This window comes from Lates calcarifer, linkage group LG12 (assembly GCF_001640805.2).
Source record: "Lates calcarifer isolate ASB-BC8 linkage group LG12, TLL_Latcal_v3, whole genome shotgun sequence".
In the NCBI taxonomy this organism is placed as follows: Eukaryota; Metazoa; Chordata; class Actinopteri; family Centropomidae; genus Lates; species Lates calcarifer.
The window spans coordinates 24734633-24755151 of NC_066844.1; the positions used below are offsets into that span (position 1 = coordinate 24734633).

Sequence of the window (20519 nt, forward strand, 5' to 3'; positions counted from 1 at the left end):
TTAATCAGGAGAGTCTTTAATGCATATGCATGAGCTCAGAATATTCATAGGCTGGCATATACATGTACACCTCATCTCTCAGTTGATTTCACACATGCACACCCTTTTGTGCTGCCTGTGAGTGAGCCCGGCTTTCTGTGAGAAGCTCGGCGTGATCCCTTGTTTGTCGGAAGATAAAGGATACGGATAGGACTGGACATACATTACAGACTGTGGGGTCATCAGGTGGTCTTTGAGGCTGCAGCTGCCATATTTATTTCAAAGAGGAGGAGAGAGACAGAACAAAAGGAGAGAAAAAAAAAACCCAAACAGAAATTAGCCTGTGCAAAGAGGCGGCAGATGGGAGAAAGGTTGAGAAAGTAAAATAACCAGAATCTGTCTAAACAGAAGAAGCTGGGAATGAATGCGTGGGGAGGAGGATTTAAAAAAAACCAGAGGCCAGATGTAGAGTGGCTGTAAATGCAAGGTAGAGTCACAGAGCTTTGCTGTCAGTCATGGTGAAATGAATATTAATGGTCAGCCCACTTGTCTTGGCTGCACACTCACCATAATCACATCATAAATCTCAGAGGTGGTCAGGCAGACTACAGGAAGAAGGTAATTATTGCATTCATTCACACCTTTTTCTTTGGAAATCACCAACAGAGCTGTGCCAACACACAGGTGTGTAATAATAACCCATTTAACATCCATAACACTCAAAACACAAGAAATGTCAAAAAACGGTAAAGAACACTTTGTGAGGTTTATGTGCTTCTCCTAATTTCAATGCCTCGTTTCAGGTATTAATGAACAACATTTAGGTCCTTTGTGAAAAAGTCATTAAATATACTTGAAATGAGCAGAACTCCTTGTATTCCTGCTTGTGTTACAATCCTCTGAGAAACAAACCTCTTGTTTGAAATGTGAGCTGTGGTTAGCTTCAGTCCAGCAAAATAAACACCTGTCAAACAGTTTGATCATTTTCACAACAGCTGCGCTCGTTTCAGATGGAGACATAAAATATTAATAGTGGAGGATATTCAAGTAAAATGCTTTGGCTAACAAATACTCACTTCAGTCATCTTGTATCATTTTGACAAACAGCATCACTTCAGTAAAAATGTTTCAAGAAACTCAGGGTACCTGAATATGTTCCATTTTCACCTTAAAACTGTGCAATTAAAGGATTCAAGCATGAGTCTGGTGATATTCCATATTTTCTTATCGTCAACAAATCCCATGAAAAGAATGTCTGTGCAGCTAAAGCCTGATATCGCTTATTCCTTGGTCACAGACCTCTATTGTTGACCAAAAACTGTTAAAAACACAGCAGTAAGTCACAACTTTGCACTGGCAGACATGTTCCAATGAACACAGGAAATGTTGTTTACTCTGAATTGATCGCACACACACCATCCTCCTGCTGTAACTAGTCAGTAGCACAGCAAATGTGGATTAATCCACAGTTAAAAACAGTCCTCAGCAAATGCTCTATTTACTCCAGTCTGAGTAACATTTGCTAAAAACTGCAGTGCCCCACTGTTTTAGGAAATACTTGATCTTATTTAAAACAAAATTATATATTTATGACTGTAGGGGAGAGTGAGCTCTCAGGGGAGGGAAGGCTGAAAGTGTTGTGAAACTAACACATTGTTGATTTTGGTCTATTCACAGGATTTGCAGACAATGAGAGAAATAAAGAATCATCATCCACCAATCCCTTTATTCTCTCATCCTTAACTAATATGTCTTACTGAGCCTTCACTCCTCCCCTCCAACGACACCCTGCCACACCCAAGTGGAAGCCTCCAGGCTCTTCTGGTCAGAGTCTCCGCGAAGCCTCTCCTCTCCCTCCCGCTGCTGTCCACCGGCCTGCTCCCACTCCATCTCTTTAAACGAGGTTCCCCCAGAGCTCGTCCCTCTGTAGTCTCTATCCCCCTGATCCCAGATGAGTGCAGAGTGGACCGAGGAGGCCGCTGGGGACGTCTCTCTGCTGTCTGACAGGAGGACCCCGCTCCCTGAGCTATATTCGCTGTTCGAGTCTGCACCTAGAGCAGTGACAAAACAAAGGGAGGGGATGGACAGATGGTGAGAGGGCTTCTATAAACAAACACCACATGAGAAAAGCCTGGCCGCCCAAAAAAAAAATCCAGGGCTGCGATTCAACCAAAATCTGCATGATGGTATTTGAGCTTGCACAGTGATTTTGGTCCAGAACAATTATTATCTCTTCCACTATTTTTCCATTATTTTTACAACAAACTGATGAATCATTTGTACATCATATGCATGGAGGAAAATATCAGAATATTCCTCTTAAAGATGTATCCTGAAATGAAATGCTGTCAGCATCATGATTCAAACAGGAGATTATTAAAATAGTTCAGGGCCAGTGACAGAGACAAGATGACCTGAAGTGATATTAAAACTTTGTAACGCCCGTCTCTTCTCAGCTATTTTTGTTGGATTACCTATGCTTTCACTGGACTGTACTGTTGTTTTTTTTTATGGTAAATCAAACCCAAAATCCCCCTTACACATAATAGGCTAATCCTTGCTTACAGTGCCCTTTTTATGCATCAGGCTGCTTTCTCCTGATGCTGTGTTTAATTCTATATTTTCATAAATCTACAAATTGTGCAGAAATAAAAAGAGTAATGTTGCCTATTGCACATTCAGTCCAGTTTGATGTGATCAATGAATAAGGAACCAGAAAAAAACTGCAATAAGTTCAACACCAAAAATGCAGAAGCCGGAAAATACTTCATTTTTGCATGACAGGGCAGACGCAGTACGTCTTGCTTGTCACACATTTTTCTGGTTGTTAATGAACTATGAGCAGCAACGCCCTGTGCTGTGACTTAACGCTAGAACTCAAAATACGCACTGAAATGCTGTTAATTAAAAACTCCTGGAAGCTAAAGTCTTTTGCTCTTTAATTAGATGGGATCATATGAGCAGCCCGACCACTTGTCTCCACAGTGATTCTGAGTTTGTGCTGTTGCAGGTTGATAGGATCAATGTCATACTTGAGTGTGCCAGTCTCTTGACCTTTTGTCTTTGTGGCTGTGAGTGTTTACACATAAACGCTCTTCTCAAATCAATACATCCCAACACTAAGCCAGCCTGTCATTAACTACAGACCTGACGATGATTTACATGGATGGCGAGAGCTAACCTTTCATATGAAACAGTGGACAGAAGCCAGAGGGAGGCTCGAGGTAGCTCAGGGTTGTGCTGTTAACAGGATGGCTGGCTGACAAACTCTAAGTCCTCATACTGCAGTGCATTGCAATTGAGGAAGAATCTGATAAAGGAAGGAGCTTTGAGCAAAGACTGTATCGTAAGTCACAAGTTTTCAGTGCTCAAAGCCACCAATTACCAATCAGCAAATGTACTTTCTCAGAAAATCCACTTCACGTTTCATTCTGGGAATTAAGGTGAACACTGGGAAGTCAAAATTTTCTTCGAGACAGGATTGACAAAGGTGAAGAAAACCCTAACAAGTATAGTGGGAGTAGCAGCTGACTTTGCCAATAACTCTGTGACAGGCTCTCGAGACACCAAACAGTGAAGCAAAACAATTTTTTTCATTCCTCATTAAACTTCAAAAAGGTAGAAAACAGACAGATGCACTTCAGAGACATGTTGAACATCACACCTCTGAGCCAAAGTTAAGAGACTTCCCACACTACAAGCAAAATACAAAGAGGAACTGGTGTCACATGGCAGCATACAAATAGTACAGAACATTAATTATACTGAAGATACTTCATGTATCAGGAGCAACTCTGCTGGTTTATGAAGTAATACTTTATGTTTATGTGAGCTCAGCTTGCTGCTGTTTGCATTGTTAGTCAAAACATAAAAGACCTAAAGGCTCCTGTTGTGTCACACATCCCCAAAACATGATATTAGAAAAGATGAGAGAGCGAGCGAGCGAGCGAGATATTGCAGTGGAAATTACTTCATGTTGACAGAGAATATGAGACTGGGGCTAGGACTGAGCACACACTGGAGTTTGAACAAGAGGTGGACCACAAGAATTTAAACTAACTTCATAAATAAATCATAAATCATTTGCTCCTGACAATAATGCATACAGGGAACTATGATAATTTTCACCTAGTGGAAGAAAAGATGTGTACAAATCAGCGCTAAACACAATGCACAGCATTGAATTAACTCCTATTTATCTTCATAAAGATGCATTCAAAATTTAAATAAAAAACAACCAAATTTGAATGTGGCCACAAGCTCTCCCTGATTAATTTACACCCACCTCGTGTGCATGAGATTGATGGAGGGAAGAGAAAAAATGAAATAAAACATTAAAAATATGCACACTGAGCTCTAAAAGAGCAGTGAGTTTGGTCTCATGTTGGTTTTTCCTCTGCTGGTTGAACGCCTACAGCAAGTCACAAAATTTAATCAGTCAATGGGGAAGAAAAATCCCATTTAGAATGGAAGATACATTAGGCATGATATCTTCTTTTTTTTTTTTTAGGTGAAAATTGTCCTGCATTTGACTGGAGGGGTTTAGCAGTGCCTTCAGGCATCAGTCTCTACATACATCGTGAGTGGCAGTTAATCCATTATTGGAATTTGTGCATGTCAAGATTGAATGTGCTTACTCCAACTTACTTCACAGAAGGATAATCATTATAATCAGGCTTAAATCCTGTTGGGTCAAAATCAGTGCAGGCTGAGATATCATGTAAAGGGTGACATTCAGAGACTTGGACTCAAGTCAGATTTTATTCCTTTAAGACTCGACTTGAGGTGAAGCTTGGAGAGCAAAAACATTCAGCTGACACTGTAAAATCTGTAAATGTAAATGTCCAACATGAGAACTGGTTCTAATAGATTCAGTCAACACTTTCCAAAATTCACAGTCCGATAATCACACCCAATTTATGTAGCAACTGGCAGGGTAAGCAGAAGTGAGAAAATAAGCAGGGTTTGTACTTATTTTTCCGCTTAATTTTTCACACTATTACTTCAGCGTCACTTCTTCTGCACACACACAATGCCTTCGAGGAAAGGTCATCTGAAAATGTGAAGACTTGTGGTGTAATTTGGATTTGAGATTTGACTTGAGACTTAACTTGAACTTGCCCCAAAAGACTTAAAAACAAATGTGGAAACAGCAAAGCCACAGAACGAACTATGCCAGACACTGACAGGGCCATTTTTAGACGGCTGCCTGTCAGAGTGAGGAGCCATGTGTGAGGGAGGCTGGGGGTTAATCCGGTCACTGAGACGGTATTGGTGTGGGTGAGCAGGGAGTAGTGGATGGGTGGGTTGGTTAGGGCGTCCAGTGAAGCCTCCAGTGTCCCGAATGCTCCACTGGCCTGCCTGTGTTGATCCCAGTGTGACAGGAGCATGGCTACCCGTCACATTATCATTCGCAGTCATGGACCCCAAATGCCATCTCGGCTCTGCGCTGCGCTCACGACACATGAGGATCGCTGGATTTGTCAGTGTCACTCAGTTTCACTACGCTTTGCAGCAGATCCATTGGGGAGCTTCTGAGGTGTGAAGTTTGAGCTTGTGGGTGAAAGGGGAAGAAAGATGCGACACTAGATGTGAAAGAGTGACAAGTAACAAATTCTTACAACACCCGTGAGTGACTTTAAATAAAAAAAAAGCAATAAAGTAAACAATTAAAAGAATTTGGTAGTAGATTTTCCAAAAATATAATTTCAAACATCAGAGTTGAATGAGGGCAGTACACTGTGCAACACCATCTTAGACACATTTAGATGTATTCATTAATCATTTGGTCAAAAATAAAATGACAGGAAATAGCCCCTCACAAGTTCCTAGAGACCAATATGGAGAAAGAAAGAAGTAGGAAATTTTTAATTTTGAGAAGCTGGAACCTAAGGACATTTGGCATTTTGCTTGATGAATGAGCAGAATAAATAATTGACTATTAAAGGTTTTGCTGATAACTTTTATGTCGGTCGACTAATCTAAAAATTGCTCGAGCGGCAATTCTCGACAACCCATGCCGCCTACTTCATGTTCAAATTTCATATTGCAGCATGCGGTCCTGTGTGTATTCTGTTTTGTTTTACACATTGATTTGTGTTCTTTATATTTCTGCTGGGCTGTATTTGGGTTCACTGGAAGGTCTGGCTCTATTGAATTGAACTGGATTGAACAATACGGCCTCTGCCACACGCTGTAGCAATTAGGTGCCATGAAGCTGTTATCATCAAATGGGCTTGTTTTCACACTCCATGTGAACTCATGATTAGACTTGCTTCATCTCGCTTCATCCAATATTGCCTTCTCCAAACGCTCCTTCAGCTTTTATGTCTCATGAGGATAAATTAGTGTCAAGTGGAATAGTGTATAAGTGTTTGTGCATCTTTTACAGTGAAAGCAAGATTTCCATATGGTGTCTGTGTAGCTGTGGACAGCCCCTCAGTGAGTGTCAGCACACTTCCACCGGAGGCTGTTGTGTCTGGGCTTTTCATTAACACCTACAAAGGTGTCAATCACAGTTTTCTTCTGCAGGGCTGCTCATAAACAAAACAGCAGTAGAAACAAGGTCTAATTCCCCTGGGTCCCACACAAGCGGGAGCTTCCACAGCTGAAGTCAAAACACAGGTGCCGTAATATGCAGTTTCCAATGGCCATCAGAAAGTAGCTGACCGTATTGAACTGAGAAAAATTCACACTTTCTTTTACCCCTTTTGAAAGCTGGTGAACATAGTGGAGCATTTACAGGAGCAGCAGCTAAAGAGCCAGATATTTCCTGGAGGAGTTGGTGGAGGCAGTGAACACTGAACTGAAAGTCAACAGGCTGCCAGAAACACTAATGCTAATGCTGCTCCACATCTGCTGGATGTGCAAAAAAGCAACTGTTGTTCACCATATCAACCTTAACAAATATGCTTACCAATATTGCTCCCCATTGTGTGAACTTTTTAGGTTATTTGTTGAATAAATGAAAACCATGATTACTTCCTAAATGTGAGACAAAGATAATAACCTTAAACGTTGTACTGTGAGAGTTGTCTGATCTTGATTTTTACAATCATTATCAAATCAGTTACATTTTACATTACACCTTTTCTCCAGCAGCAACGCTGGCAAGCCTTTGGTCCTGAGTAGCTAAAAAGTGCTTTGATTCCTTCTAGGTTTACCTGTAACAACATTAAGTACACGTACCTGAGACTTCTGAATCACTGTGTGAGTCCTCTTGTTCTGAGAGCCTCCGTTCCACCTGCCTGACTTCAGGCACATAGAAATCGTCCTGTCGAGCCAAGGGGGCCATGAACTGGATCTGGCCCTCTCTGTAGATCTCAAGAAACGGGTGCGCACACAGCCTCTTTTCCTGCGAGAGATGTGGAATTTGGTGAGAGTAAAAACCAAGTTCCAGCACAACTGCAATACATAACATTAACATACATATTTTGTTTAATGTTTGTGTGTTTTCGTAGCAATTTATTTTTGTCCCTCACTTGTAACTCACTTTGGTTAAAAACGTCTGCCAAATTATCATTTTATCATTGACCTGTTTCACAAACCTTTGATTAAAAAACATGTCTGTTAGTGCTAATTTAACTCTGAAGTCATCTCTGCCAGTGTCAAAATAAGTCCCATCAACACTTATTAACACGTGTGCTGACATACATGTACATGAAATGCAGAGAAAACACCACAGTAGGATACAAACACAGACGTGCCAATAACTCCACAAGTCTGCTCCCAGTCAGTCATGAGGGAAAATGATTTCATACGTGGGAAACCTCACTGCTCCACCTCTGAACTAACATGACTAATTCTCCTCTCTCTTCACACCCCACATGCACCACATTTTAGATCTCTATAATCTGTCTTCACGAATGTGGGAGCCTCCACACTTCACCCTGCCTCTGTTAAAACCGCTGTTCCTCCTCTGTTACTCGCCTCGCTCCTCTAGAGGCAGCAAGTCTCACATGACAGAGACCACTTCACTTCTCCAGGCTCATTAACCTTTCATACACCATGTTTTGTTATTCCGCTCATGCAAAGCCAATGTCGCTTACTTTCACCCTTTTGGCATATGCTAAATGTCGAGCAATACCAGAAACACACTGCAGCTGCAGTGCAGTATCTCCGTACCATCAATTATTCAAAGTAAATTGTTTTAATTTGCTAAAATTGATGCCAGTTTGCATTTCAACTTGTCAATTTTGCTGCTACCAAAGTGCACCAGCTTGATGCAATGTGACATTAAATAAAGTACATGTTGATTATTATCTGATGTGATATTCTACACTCAACTAAACCTGAAGCAATATATTTTCTTAAGGTGAAAAGGGCTATGGATTTTAGTCACAGCAGCATTTAGTGTAGTTTAAAGTGAGCCTGTTGTTTTAATTAAAAGAGTTTCTGGCATGGTATTATGGTAATGAAGACCTCTGTATTCACACCTTGCACTCTTCCTCTGCCCTGTGTTTCATCACTGACTTGATCTATATTAGCCCAGGCCGTTAAGGCCATAAATCATTTCTTACACTATGGCAAATTCATGACATCTCTCCAAGAGTTGAGACTGTTCAGATTATTATTGTTCCTTGACAGATCCTGGGAGAACAGACTCCCTGTGCCCCGCGCTGACGTTCCACTTCCAAGTGAACTGAAAGTACCTGACAGGTAGTTACTGTTTAGTGGAACAACAGGAACGTTGTGCATGTAGGATATGATAATCAGGCTTGTAGACTGAACACACACATGATACAGATTCTTGATAGAAGACAGATGACTTCTTTTCAAACTCTCTCCTATCATCTCTCTCACCATCTGTCTCTCAGCCCAATTATGACAGCAGTATCGTTCCTCTCGCTGCTGTCTGCAGGAACAACATTGTCAGTTTCACAGTGATTTCAGTGGCATCAATTATTGGTGTATTTTTCCTTCAGAAACATCTGTGTATCCTCTTTGGCTTGGCTCATCAACCGGAGTCAGACGTGGACTGCTACATATTGCATATTGATGCGCACGCATGCATGCATACATACACACACTAGTTTTAACTTTGCAGTTCAGACCCCATCAATAAATGATCAAATCTGAGAATGAAGTATGACGCAGACACACAGTCAAGTACAATAGCTACACCAAGGGGTTCAGTGTTAATATTTCACTGGTAAATTCTGATTTGTGAGAATTATATTTCATTTAATTTATGGATGCCCATGACACTTTATTTGGCCAGTTAGTGTTTTAAGTTACACAACAAAAGGAGCTCACAAATACAGCACTGCAGACAAGATGTACTAAATAAGAGTAGACTCTAATGGCACCTTTAAAAGACCCAAGCATGAAAGCTTTGTATGCCAAGGGAGCAGAGTAAGGTGGGTTTTAAAAGCACTGCATTTACCCCAGAAAAAAAACAAAGGAAACACCTAACTACTAATGAATATAAAGCAACACACAGAGAGGAGACACTCTGAACAGCTTCAGCTCGTTTCACTTCTTTCATGTAAATCTGTAGACCAGATTGTTTGCAGTGGGACAGCTTACAGTTCAGTAAGGGAAGGAGTAAGTGGACATCTGTCTGCTTCACAACATTCTGGCTGCAAAAGATGTTCAGTTTCACTGGCATTCATTACAAATATTTGTGTGTAATATGTGCTGTGTTTCTGGGGTCCTGGCTCAGGTCTAGTGTCACTGAGACATTATTATTTAGGTTCTGCAAAATGGAAACATCATTAGAAAACTGTGGAAATTAGGGTGCATCAGGTACTGCGAAATGGCTCTATAGACCTCAGCAATTATGTGAAGGTGCAGAGCAAAAGCAATAGGACCTAATGGGTTCTGCAAGATGGCAAAAGACACTTCAGGTTAAAAACATATTTTGGCTTTCTCAAAATGTAAACAAAACTGGAAGTAGGTCAAAACAACTTATCAGTGTCTGCTGCTCAGCCACTGTGACTTGAATATAAGCAATTTTGGCTGGAACAACATAAAAACCTGCATTGTTAAAATTAAGATATAGATTGATTTCTTACTCTCCTTTGCACATTTCTTGTTTTTGATTTTGTGACTGATGTACCTATCATTCTAGCTTCATCCTTTGTTACCTTCCTTTACTTTAAAAAACTCATCTTCTTGATTAAAAGCATCAGGTTTCTGCTCAAAGCTGAGTGACTCATTGTGCATCTGCTTTTGTAACTGTAATTACGTGAAGATTTTTCATGTCTTGTTGCCACTGCTTTTTAGCCTACGCACTGAACGTCTGGTAAAAATGAATCCCACCTGAAATGACTTCCTTGCAAAAACAGACGGCATAAGCTCCATTAGCACATTAAAGTTTGAAATGATTAATGAAAATCATTAATGAAAGAGTAACAACTGCTCTTCGGCAGGAGATGAGTACTTCAGACTTTTTTCAGACCAACAGTGATGGAAAGACAAGTGGGTGAGGAAAAAAAGAATGCTACATGCTAATTCATTCTGAATGGATTAGTATTCAACAGAAGGATCCCTTCTCTCTGTGTGTGCTCTCAGTATTACTGACTGTTTTGTACCAACTATATTGCTTCACGAGCTGGAAGTTCTCCAAGAAGTTAATAATAAAGGCACTCCATTAAAATAAGACTTTAATTTGGCTTTGAATATGAATTAAGACATAAGAAAGATTTTCAGCATTCAACAATCCCAACTTGACAGCTGCAGCTGCTGAATACATATGACCAGATTATGACCCCAATATCTTACAATAGCCATATGGAAAGACAGCTGAAATAATGTGTACAAAAAAATAACAGAGCAATACTCGGACAGTCTTATTGTGTTTGATGGAGCACCCAGTCGATCCACGAGAATCATAACTGGAGCCTGAATCTAGGTCAAGAAGATCGAGAGATCTTTTCTGAGAAAAACAAAAAAGAAAAAACAAAGGTTCTCCATCCCAACGATTTGCTGCTGTTGGACTGTTGGTCTGAGAATACAGGTGATCTGGAGATGTCATACTGGGCTTCAGGAAACAGTGATTTTGGAAAAAATGTTTGTCGACTGATTAACTGAGAAAATCAGCAGATGAACCAATAAAGAAAACAGTGGTTTTACTGTGTTGACTGGTAAAGAGCGCTGATAAATGCAACAATGATCAGTTGACGTTGTTATTTATTTGTGTCTTGACATGGCTTCATGGCATGCAAGCTGAATAAACTCTAGACCTGCTGCGTAGATATAACATGTTAGTAATTTTAACTGTTAATTACCTGAGTTTATCTAAGAGCACTGAAAGCTTGATTTTAAATGGTTTTGTTAAAATGTATTGTGAGGCTTGAGGACATTATTTCTACACCCACACATGAAGCCTGTTAATACACATTCCTACAGTCACTGCTTTTGCAAACAGGAGATCTGAGACAGAGGGCAGGGCAATAATTAGACCAGCAGTGGAATCACCAGGACAAACTGTGCTCAGTAGGTTTTTGTAATTGGGTAGGGGATTGTGGATAGTGTACTTATTGATTTTTGTTTGATTTTCTCGATACTATTCTACCGCAGTATCAGGGCCTCGGGGGCCCAGGAGAGCACTTAAGGTGGTCCAGAGTAACAGGGTCATGGTAAGGTCATTTTTTTTTCTTTGCATCCACCACAGCATAGAAATGGCAGTATTCTTGAGCTGAAAGTTATCTGTTAGTTTCTCTGGCATGAAAACATTATTGTGTTGTAGTATTATTAAAGTAACAAACATGGGAAATAAGGGATATAACAAGGGCTAATAGAACATGACCTCACCTTAAATTAAATTGATGAAAAAAAAACAGGAACAAAAAGAGGCAGAGGCAGACCTGGATATATCCATCTATGTGTTGTTGTTATCCTTTGCCAAGAATGACTGGACATGCAGAATAAGTCAGGAATCATAAATGGGTAACTGAGATCATCCTGACCAACGCCATCAACAGCTTGAAGCGGATGCTTCCCTTCACAAGCTTCACAAGTAGGTATCAGTTCACACCAGAGCTGTTTCATGGGGAACCATTCAAAGGTGCCGTGGAAGCTCTGTTAATCGATATAGTGAGTTTAATTATTGAGCTAATTCACATGTCACAGTTAAATAAACCTTGTAACTATGCAGAAACATTGTGAAAGGAAATCAAAATCAATAAAGGATTGAAAACTAATTCAATTAGTTTGAATGTGGGGGGATTGCCCAAAGCATCATGTGAAAACACACACAGGTGCACGTACACATGGCCCTTTAATCACCTCTCCCACACTTTCTCACAGTAGCTGTGTATTTGTAGCCACTCAGCAGCAAGTCCTGAGGGAGCGGGTGAAGGATAGACAGTCTACATAAAGAATGAAGATAGTGTCCTCTCTCTCCAGGTTCCATAGCTTGAGGAACAACATCTGCATGGGACCCCTGCGCATATACATCACATGTGCCCTTGGATAAATAAATGAAACTGTACAGGATATTTTTAGAGCTTTAAGACAAGATTTCCCAATCCCCTGGTGAAGCACAGCTATACACTTAACCCACATTCTGGTTTGACGAGTTACTTTATCCCGGAAAGTTCATCATACGACACTGCACATAAATATATAATTCAGATTTATTTGATCAAAATATTTACTGATATATTTGGGTTACTCACAGTGTAGTGTAGTAGCCCCGGAAACAACTTATCAGTGCCAAATTAATAAGGTCAATAAATAAATAACTTCATTGTTTTCAAGTGCTATTTTATGTTATCAATTCTAATCAAATTAATCAAACAAATTTAAAAAATCAGACTGAATTGTGTGAAGGTCAAAGTAATCAAGGTCTGTTAACTGGGGTATTCTTCCTGTGATTTTGATTGTAATACTTAAGGTGCATTGATGGTTTTAATTTAATTATCAGAGTTCATGTCAACAGCTGACGGAGAAAAACAAATCATCGAAGAATTATCTCTGTCTGTACAAAGGCAGTGTTGGAGACACACTGTGTTACTACACCCTGGGATGCATTATTTGGACAATACTGTACCACAGGAAGTAGCACTGTGTATTGCTATCACAACAGTGAGAAAAAGGCAATAACAAAGGAAGACAGACTGGTTGGTCAGGGGTCATCCTACAGCAAGATAATGACACAATACAAACCTCCAGGCTGTGTCAGGACTATCTTGGAAGAAAAGAACAACACGGTGGTTTCAAATAATGGAACGGTCAGCACAGTCTCCAGACAAGCTGGTTTGAGATGAACTGGAGAGAAAGGTGAACATAAAGCAACTTACAAGTGGGAATTTCTGCAACAGTGTTGTGACAAACTTTCAGAGTGCACCGAGACAATAACTACGTAAATCTGAGCAGCTGACAGTCATTATCGATGGCGGGGAATGCCATTTTACCGAAAATATTTCACTATATCAACTGCTGCAAATAGGCTAGCAAGCTAGTGATTAGCCTTCCTGTGGGAAATATGACGTTATTTCACTGACCTCATTCATTTCATAAATGAATTGCAGAGTTGTGTCTTGTCTAGAAATTCCAGCGCTTCCATTCTTTCTGATATGACAAAAATAGAAACTTAAATACCTGCATTGCTTTAAGCAAATACACCCAAAAATGCAAATTAGTAAAAGCATGTATTGACCAGCAGCAAAATCAAGTGATTTAACTTGTGTATAAATTCCCCATTATTATTTTTTTCTTTATCTATTTACTTTTTTTTAGCTCTTTCCTCTGAGGAATTTAAGTCAAGAAATGTTACCAGGGGTACATTTTCCTGTTAAACAAGAAATGCTTAAGTTTAAAAAAAAAAAAAAAAATGATATCATGCTGCAATTTCTCTCACAAACAGGAATTCAGACAAAAGGAGACAAAATCTGTCTCCAGTGTGGAGCTGGAGGTGTTGGAGATACCCGGAGGCACTCTGGGCTGGCACAACAAATATAGTGAATACATTTGGGCACCAGAGGAGTAACTTCAGCAAGAGGGAAAAATAAGATAGAACTGTGGAGGGAGAATAACCAAAGTCAAGCATGAAACAAATAAAGCCTGTGCACGAGCTACCAGCGCTGGCTGTGTAGAGGAGCCACTATCTCCCAGCACACAAAGAAATGAGACATGCTTTTCCCTGGTGGCTCTTGATGAATCACATCCACTTTGAATTTTCATGAATCCCTCCCTTCATCTGGTGGCTGGGTTTAGGATTAGTCCTAAATCAGTTTAGGATTAGTCCTGAACCTAAACAGGGTGACTGTGATTAACCTGCTCTGCTTAGCACACTTCCCCCAAGATGATACTATGGTACCTGAGGTTTTTATAGCAATAGGATCAATCAACAGATCAGATCAGACAAGTTTATCACGTTCACCACCTTAATTTAGCCATGTTAGCATGTTTAACTTAGCTAATTACAACTAATTAACTCCACTAAACACAGCAAAAAGTTCACATGGTTGGGAATGATACTAGTCTTGCAGCATTGGGCAAATTAAAATGTTGACCTGATGATGATGATGCTAGGTGAAATGTAAAGAGACCAGCTGACAAAGAACCAAGCAGCTAGTGTAGATAAAAATGCTCCGCTGTATCTCCCAGAGGCAAAGATGATGCCTTCACCTTTTGTCTTCCCACCAATGGTAAAACCCAAAGATGTGCAATTTAAAATGGTGTGCAACAGAAAGAAGAAAAACTGTAAGTGTGCAGATAAGAATCACTTTTTCACTGCAGCAGAGGAGCAGAAAACAGAAAACATGACCCGATTTCCACAGAACCTGTCCTTTTACAGATAATTGCGATAACCCCTAAGCTGTCATGCTAACCAGGCTAGACATGGTGGGCAGCAGTATCACAGCGAGAAATGAAGAGCTGTCTTCCAGGCTGAGTGGGTGGAGGAAATGCTGCTTATGTAGAATCACTGAGTAATGTAAATGTAATGAGGAAAGTAACTCAGTGGAATTTTAGTTGAGATAATAACAAACTTACAGGTTTATATTCCAAATATGTTGCAAGAATGTAATACAAACCCTTTACTCATAATTAACAATAGTCCTGATTTGTTATCAGGTGGATTTATATATAGACCAGTGTTTAGTTGTCTGCTATAGTTTGTGCATGTGCTGCAAAAAATATATATCAGTGAGGGAATAAATCAAAACTATTACCATTTCCCAACATTTGACTGTGTCTGAAAATAACAAAGTTCAGAGTGCCTCCAAATCCCAAAGGGCATTGCACCTACTGTATCTCAGAGGGAAAGAGTGAGCCTGGAAGAGACAAAGAAAAAAAATGGAAAATTGATGGAGAAAATTGAAGACCCTGCTGCCCACAGGGAGAGAGGAGAGAAAAACAGGTTTTTTTTTTCTTCAGAGGAAAGAGCAAAGAGCCAACAAATGATCATTCAGAGAACTGAGACAGATACAAACAGCAACCTCTGCTCAACAATGGCCCCTTGTCTCCTGAGGAGAAAGGCAAAAAGAAGTGAACACACCTGTCAACAGTGAAGAGTACAGCTGATGGAACAAAGTGGCAGATAAGTGCTCCCGACCATTGTACTGGATTCAGATAATCTGCAAACAGGGCTGCTCTCTAGATAAATTAGGTATAATTTACCATTTCCTGGTGAGAAACAAAAACTGTGACACTAAGCCCATCGCTACTCAAGTCATTTCTGTTCAACCATCAGCTTAGCACAAATAAACTAAATACACCAGTGATGCAACTAATCCCAAACCAAAAAAAGAGCATAACTTATGGATCACAATTTGGGGAAAAAAAACACAACAAACACAAGAAAATTATTAACAAATTACAACTGAACTTTTTTCCCTTCCCACATGTTAATGTTTGTATTACTCCAGGCTGTATTCAAGCATGTGCCCTCATGAACAGAGAAGTTAGCAGGATGATGTCAGTTACTGTAAATTGGTGTCTAATTTGCCATCATCATCTTGTCTGGGCCACATTCATGGGAAAAACTAATTTCATCATCCAGTACTATGCCATGTATTTTGAAATGTATCCCAAGAAACTCATAGCCTATGTCTTCTTGGCAAGTGAGAATGTTTTTCCTCTAATTATTACAATGAGGATTATACTATACCATATTATATATAATAATTTAGCATTTGGAAAGTGGTAGAATTCTTTACGAGCTCTCTTTTCTTTTATCTGATCTTTATTTCCGCTGGAGGTTGAGCAACTTTGTCTTAGGAAATGCTTGATGTCTAGAGATCTACAAGACAAGCGAAAGTAGCCACAGACAACCTGATTGTATATAAAAAAACTGCTAGTGTTACATGCACATGTGTCATTCCTTCAAGGTAACTGCAATGTGTCATCTCTCTAAAGCGATTAGAACTAAATTCAAGGTTTTTTACACCAGTGAGGTGTCAGTGGATGTATGGTTTCACAGATGAACAAAATCCATTTAAAAAAATGTACAAAATATAACTACTAAGGTCAAATGGTTTCAGGCTTTCATGGTGTGCACTCTACAGAGGACACAATGTTTAAGTGAATAAACATGTTTTTACCTTCCATGCAGCCACATATACTCAGTGATGGCACAGATTCTGTCAAACAAGCGCTTATAGGAATATAAGAGAAGAACTGACTGTTTTCTGTCCAGTTATCAATTCAGGGTCATTCCGGTCATATTTGCTGAGGCATGTTTGAGTTTAGATTACTGTCCACATGGTTCAATGAATATGAAGAAGACATATGCATCAGATTTCTCTTGCATAATGCTTGCAGCAGAGGAAGCAAACAGAAAAAAATAACATCCGTCATTTGGTATTCACTCGAGCTTTTCAAAAGAACCAAGACTTATTTTGGTGCTAAATGCTGCAGGGACACGACCAGCTGCGGCTGCAGTAAAGTTAAAATGACTTCAAAGGTAATATTCACCTGATGGTTGATAATGACAGAAGGCTTTCAGAGGCTGCAGGGCACAGAGACTGTCTCTCTTACAGATAACATGACCATAGGAGCGAGCCTTCTATCTTAACTACCCAAGGACACTGCAGTTTTTCTGAACAGAGAGAAAAACAGAAATTTTAAAACTGGATTGAACCATCAACACAGGTATGAAAAGAATACCCCAGCTGATTAAAACTGCCCTTTTACAGCACTGGATTCACAGTGGATAGTCTTTTTTAAATTTTATTTAAAGGATCATAATCAGTGCGGCAGAACCAGCGAGATCTCCTTTAACAATTTGTGAGAAGAACTGAAAAAGTGACCTTTGGAATGAAACTGCCATTTGCTGGCACCATGTTAGCTCTTCTCTTAGGTTCTGCTGTTAAACTACTTAAATGTGTGAGAAAAGAGGCATGGCAAAGCCAACGCTAGCACTCAGCAGCAACACAGAACGTGTAATTGAGGAGACAGTGACATATGACTGCTTCCTGTGGCAAGTGTGTTAATGACAGTAATCTGTAAGATTATGGAGGATACCACTCCATCAGAGGCATACGGCCCTCCTCTCCCTACCAATTTACTTTCACTTCGTTTCTCTCCCTTTACTTCTCTAATCATATCCAAAGAGCCCCTCATATTAAAGCAGCATTTCTTCTCTTTTCTGTTTTGGTTTGTCAGATGCTTATTTTGAATGTCAAAAGAGTAGCAACACTAGTGTTTCCTCAATAGTAGAACGGGCTTTTCAGACAGAATCCTATTCCTTTGCACAGAGGAGAGGATGATGGAACGCAGTATCTCTACAGCCCTTTTATAGTCTACATTTAATTTCAAAGCCCTGAGGGGGAAAAAAGTGGTTCAAAGGGACTGAGGACATAATGAGTGACAGTAGTCGCTGCCAGTACGAACAATCCAGGTGTCACTCAAGCAACAACGCTCTTTACACAGACTTATTCAGCCCTGACAAATGAACAAGGACTGTCTGAAAGTCACTGAGCTGAATAAAGCAGTTAAGTCCTAAGCCTCTTCTTTATCTTTCCTATTTTCTTAAGTTCGCTCACTGAGGGCTCAAACCTCTGCACCTTGGGTTAGGTTGCCCCCGCCCATGTGGTCGGACTCATACTTGAATGGTTCAGAATTGCCTCTTGGATTGCTTTTCAGAAAATCCCTCAAGAGGACACCAGAGGAAATTCATTTCATTTGCATGTCTATCTCAGCGAAAGACACAACCAAATTGTAGGAATATTTTAGCAGACAAAAGAGAATGAATGTGTGTGTGTTCTCTTCTTCTATATTGCAGAACACACATCACAGATATACAAACTGACCAGGTGTTCAAAAAGAGTTTTACCAATGCAATATATAGTCCTAATAGAGCAACAACTTGCAATTTGTGAAAGACTTTTGGACCTTGCTTGGTAAATCATCCAATCACAAATATGTCAGCAGCAGTTTCAACACTACAGGGTGATTTAAAAGGTTTTTTTCTGACTGCAAGCTACATTTCTATTTTTTATTCCTCATAAAAATCTGAAACATTTTTTAGCATTCATTTCCTGAGGGATTTGGGTTATTGCAGCCCCACTGCAGCCAGCAGCTAATAAGCAATATGTGTAAGTGTATCTCCAGTTTTGAAGGAGTTTAGTTAAGTACCTATACTATAGCTTCACAATGTCTTGTTATTTATGGAGCCTCTGCAGTCACTTTTTCTTTTACATATTTTCAGTATGTCAACATTGCGAAGAAGGACAAACCAAGGAGTAAATTTAACAATACACAATCATAGACTAATAACATTAAAGGAGACAGCACACGTCTGTTAAGCATTGGCTTGATCTCCACAATCATCGAAGTGATTGATAAGATGGCCACTGGCACGCAAAACTATTTGTCCCATATCTAAAAATAACTCCCCTTCTTAAATTGTAATCACACCCCACTGCCTGATCTTGATTCAGAGCGACAGTGCAACAGAGAATAAAGTTTAAATCAGATCAATCATATGTAGATGAGACATTTAACACCAACAGTAGATTCCCAGCTGCTGGAGGATGAAAGTCATGTTTGAACACTTGACAGACAAACTCCTCAGAGCTTCCTGTGAGTAGAGTTAGCTGGCAGGGTCGTGATGCAACATTCTCGATAAAAGAGGCCCAGTGATTTTGTACATTGATATAATTAACTGGTTAAAAATAAAATCAGATACAAGAGGTGGTGATTTGACTACAGTGCATTAAAACTACATTTTCTCATCATGAGAAGAAATAAAAAGTTATGAGGTCTTCTTAAACACACGGTTAAAAATATATGTATAATAAAGAGTAGCTGGGCATAAATTTTCATTTTCGAAAACTTCTCACTTAGTTCCCATTATTTTGACTCCAAACAGTGCCTGTTGTTTGTGATCGCAAGACATCAAGAAAGAATTAGGAGGAAGGATAACTGGGATATTGAACAGATATGATCATTGGGATATGTCGAACTTCACTGAACCTTGACCAAAAAGTTCTGCTGCCAAACTTCTATATAACACCTAAGTGATTTTTATCCCATGTGACAATACTGGGCCTGATGAGTGGAAATAGTTATTCCCTCATCATCATCATTAGTTATAAATAGAGAGGGTAGAGATTATCCCTCCCAGATGATCGCCACTGTGACGTGGTCAGGGAGGCTTGTGTGCCTCAGGGAGCCCCCGAGCTGTGCCAGCAGGAGGTCAGCGTCCCAGCAGGGTCACCCAAACTGGACAGGTCGAGGGGTAGAGGCCAGACAAAATGCGAATCACTGGTCCTCTGGGGTGAGCGTTGGGCACAGGGCTAACAAACTAGCCCCTAATTGTTACAGAAACAGCAACAAATGACATTAATGCCCTACACGTAATCTGGCACAAAGGGCAGTAAGCAAGTACAACTTTATGATGTACAACTTTTATAATGTAAGGTCTGTGAACACAACACTAACAATCTAGCTTGCATTTTAGTTAAGGCCACTGTGAATCTGCAGTTTATTGGAAAGGCTGGGCTTTTGTGGGCTCAAATACAGAACAATACAGTGCTGTAGAAATATTTTTGATGGTCTAATGTCAAAAACATACAGGTTGAACATTTCAAGTATTCTTGTCAGAGAGCAGCTCACGAAAGATATTAATTTTGTAGACAGAGGAAATGTAAGACTTTATAAAAGCTGACAGTTTGCTAATAAATCATCCTAACCACATGACCTGATCTCTGCACCTCATTAGTGTCTTGAGTTACAACTGACACAGACAAAAGAAATGTGTACAACTTCTGAATATTTGAATACAACTCAGTAAGCTCTGCACAAAAAGCAGCCAGCAAGGATTTTTGAATTCATAACGCCCAACCCCTCAGTGAGAATGAATAATGTTTGAATGCTTCATGAAATAACGAACCCCCAGAATTACAATGACAATTAAGCCAGGCTTCTCCTCCAAATCTTCCAGCACATGACACTGCCTCCATGACTTTGTCCAGCATAAAAACGCCATGACCTTTTCTGACCTTTCTGATTGCACATCACAGTTAGCTAAAAGTCTGCGTGTTTAACAGGCCCTGCGGACTAGCATCTGTGCACAGCTTTGCATCACTCTAGACAATGCAGACACCACTAATATGAATTGCAGGAGGCAGCACATTCTGTCCCAA

General features: G+C 39.9%; 1 protein-coding gene across 2 annotated transcripts in view; it reads right to left on the bottom strand.

Annotated features, from left to right (window-relative positions):
* The window catches only part of LOC108889987 (testis-expressed protein 264), a 30637-nt gene continuing 10118 nt past the window's right edge, over positions 1 to 20519 (bottom strand). The window contains exons 3-5 of one of the 2 annotated variants that reach the window (XM_018686717.2): positions 7168 to 7333; positions 1737 to 2030; positions 1 to 244 (exon numbers count right to left, since the gene is read on the bottom strand). In XM_018686717.2, coding sequence (XP_018542233.1) covers positions 1744 to 2030; positions 7168 to 7333 — 453 coding nt within the window. In that variant the 3' untranslated portion in view covers positions 1 to 244; positions 1737 to 1743. Of the gene's footprint in view, positions 2031 to 7167; positions 7334 to 20519 lie in introns of both variants that reach the window. The other variant, XM_018686716.2, reaches the window with a different exon arrangement.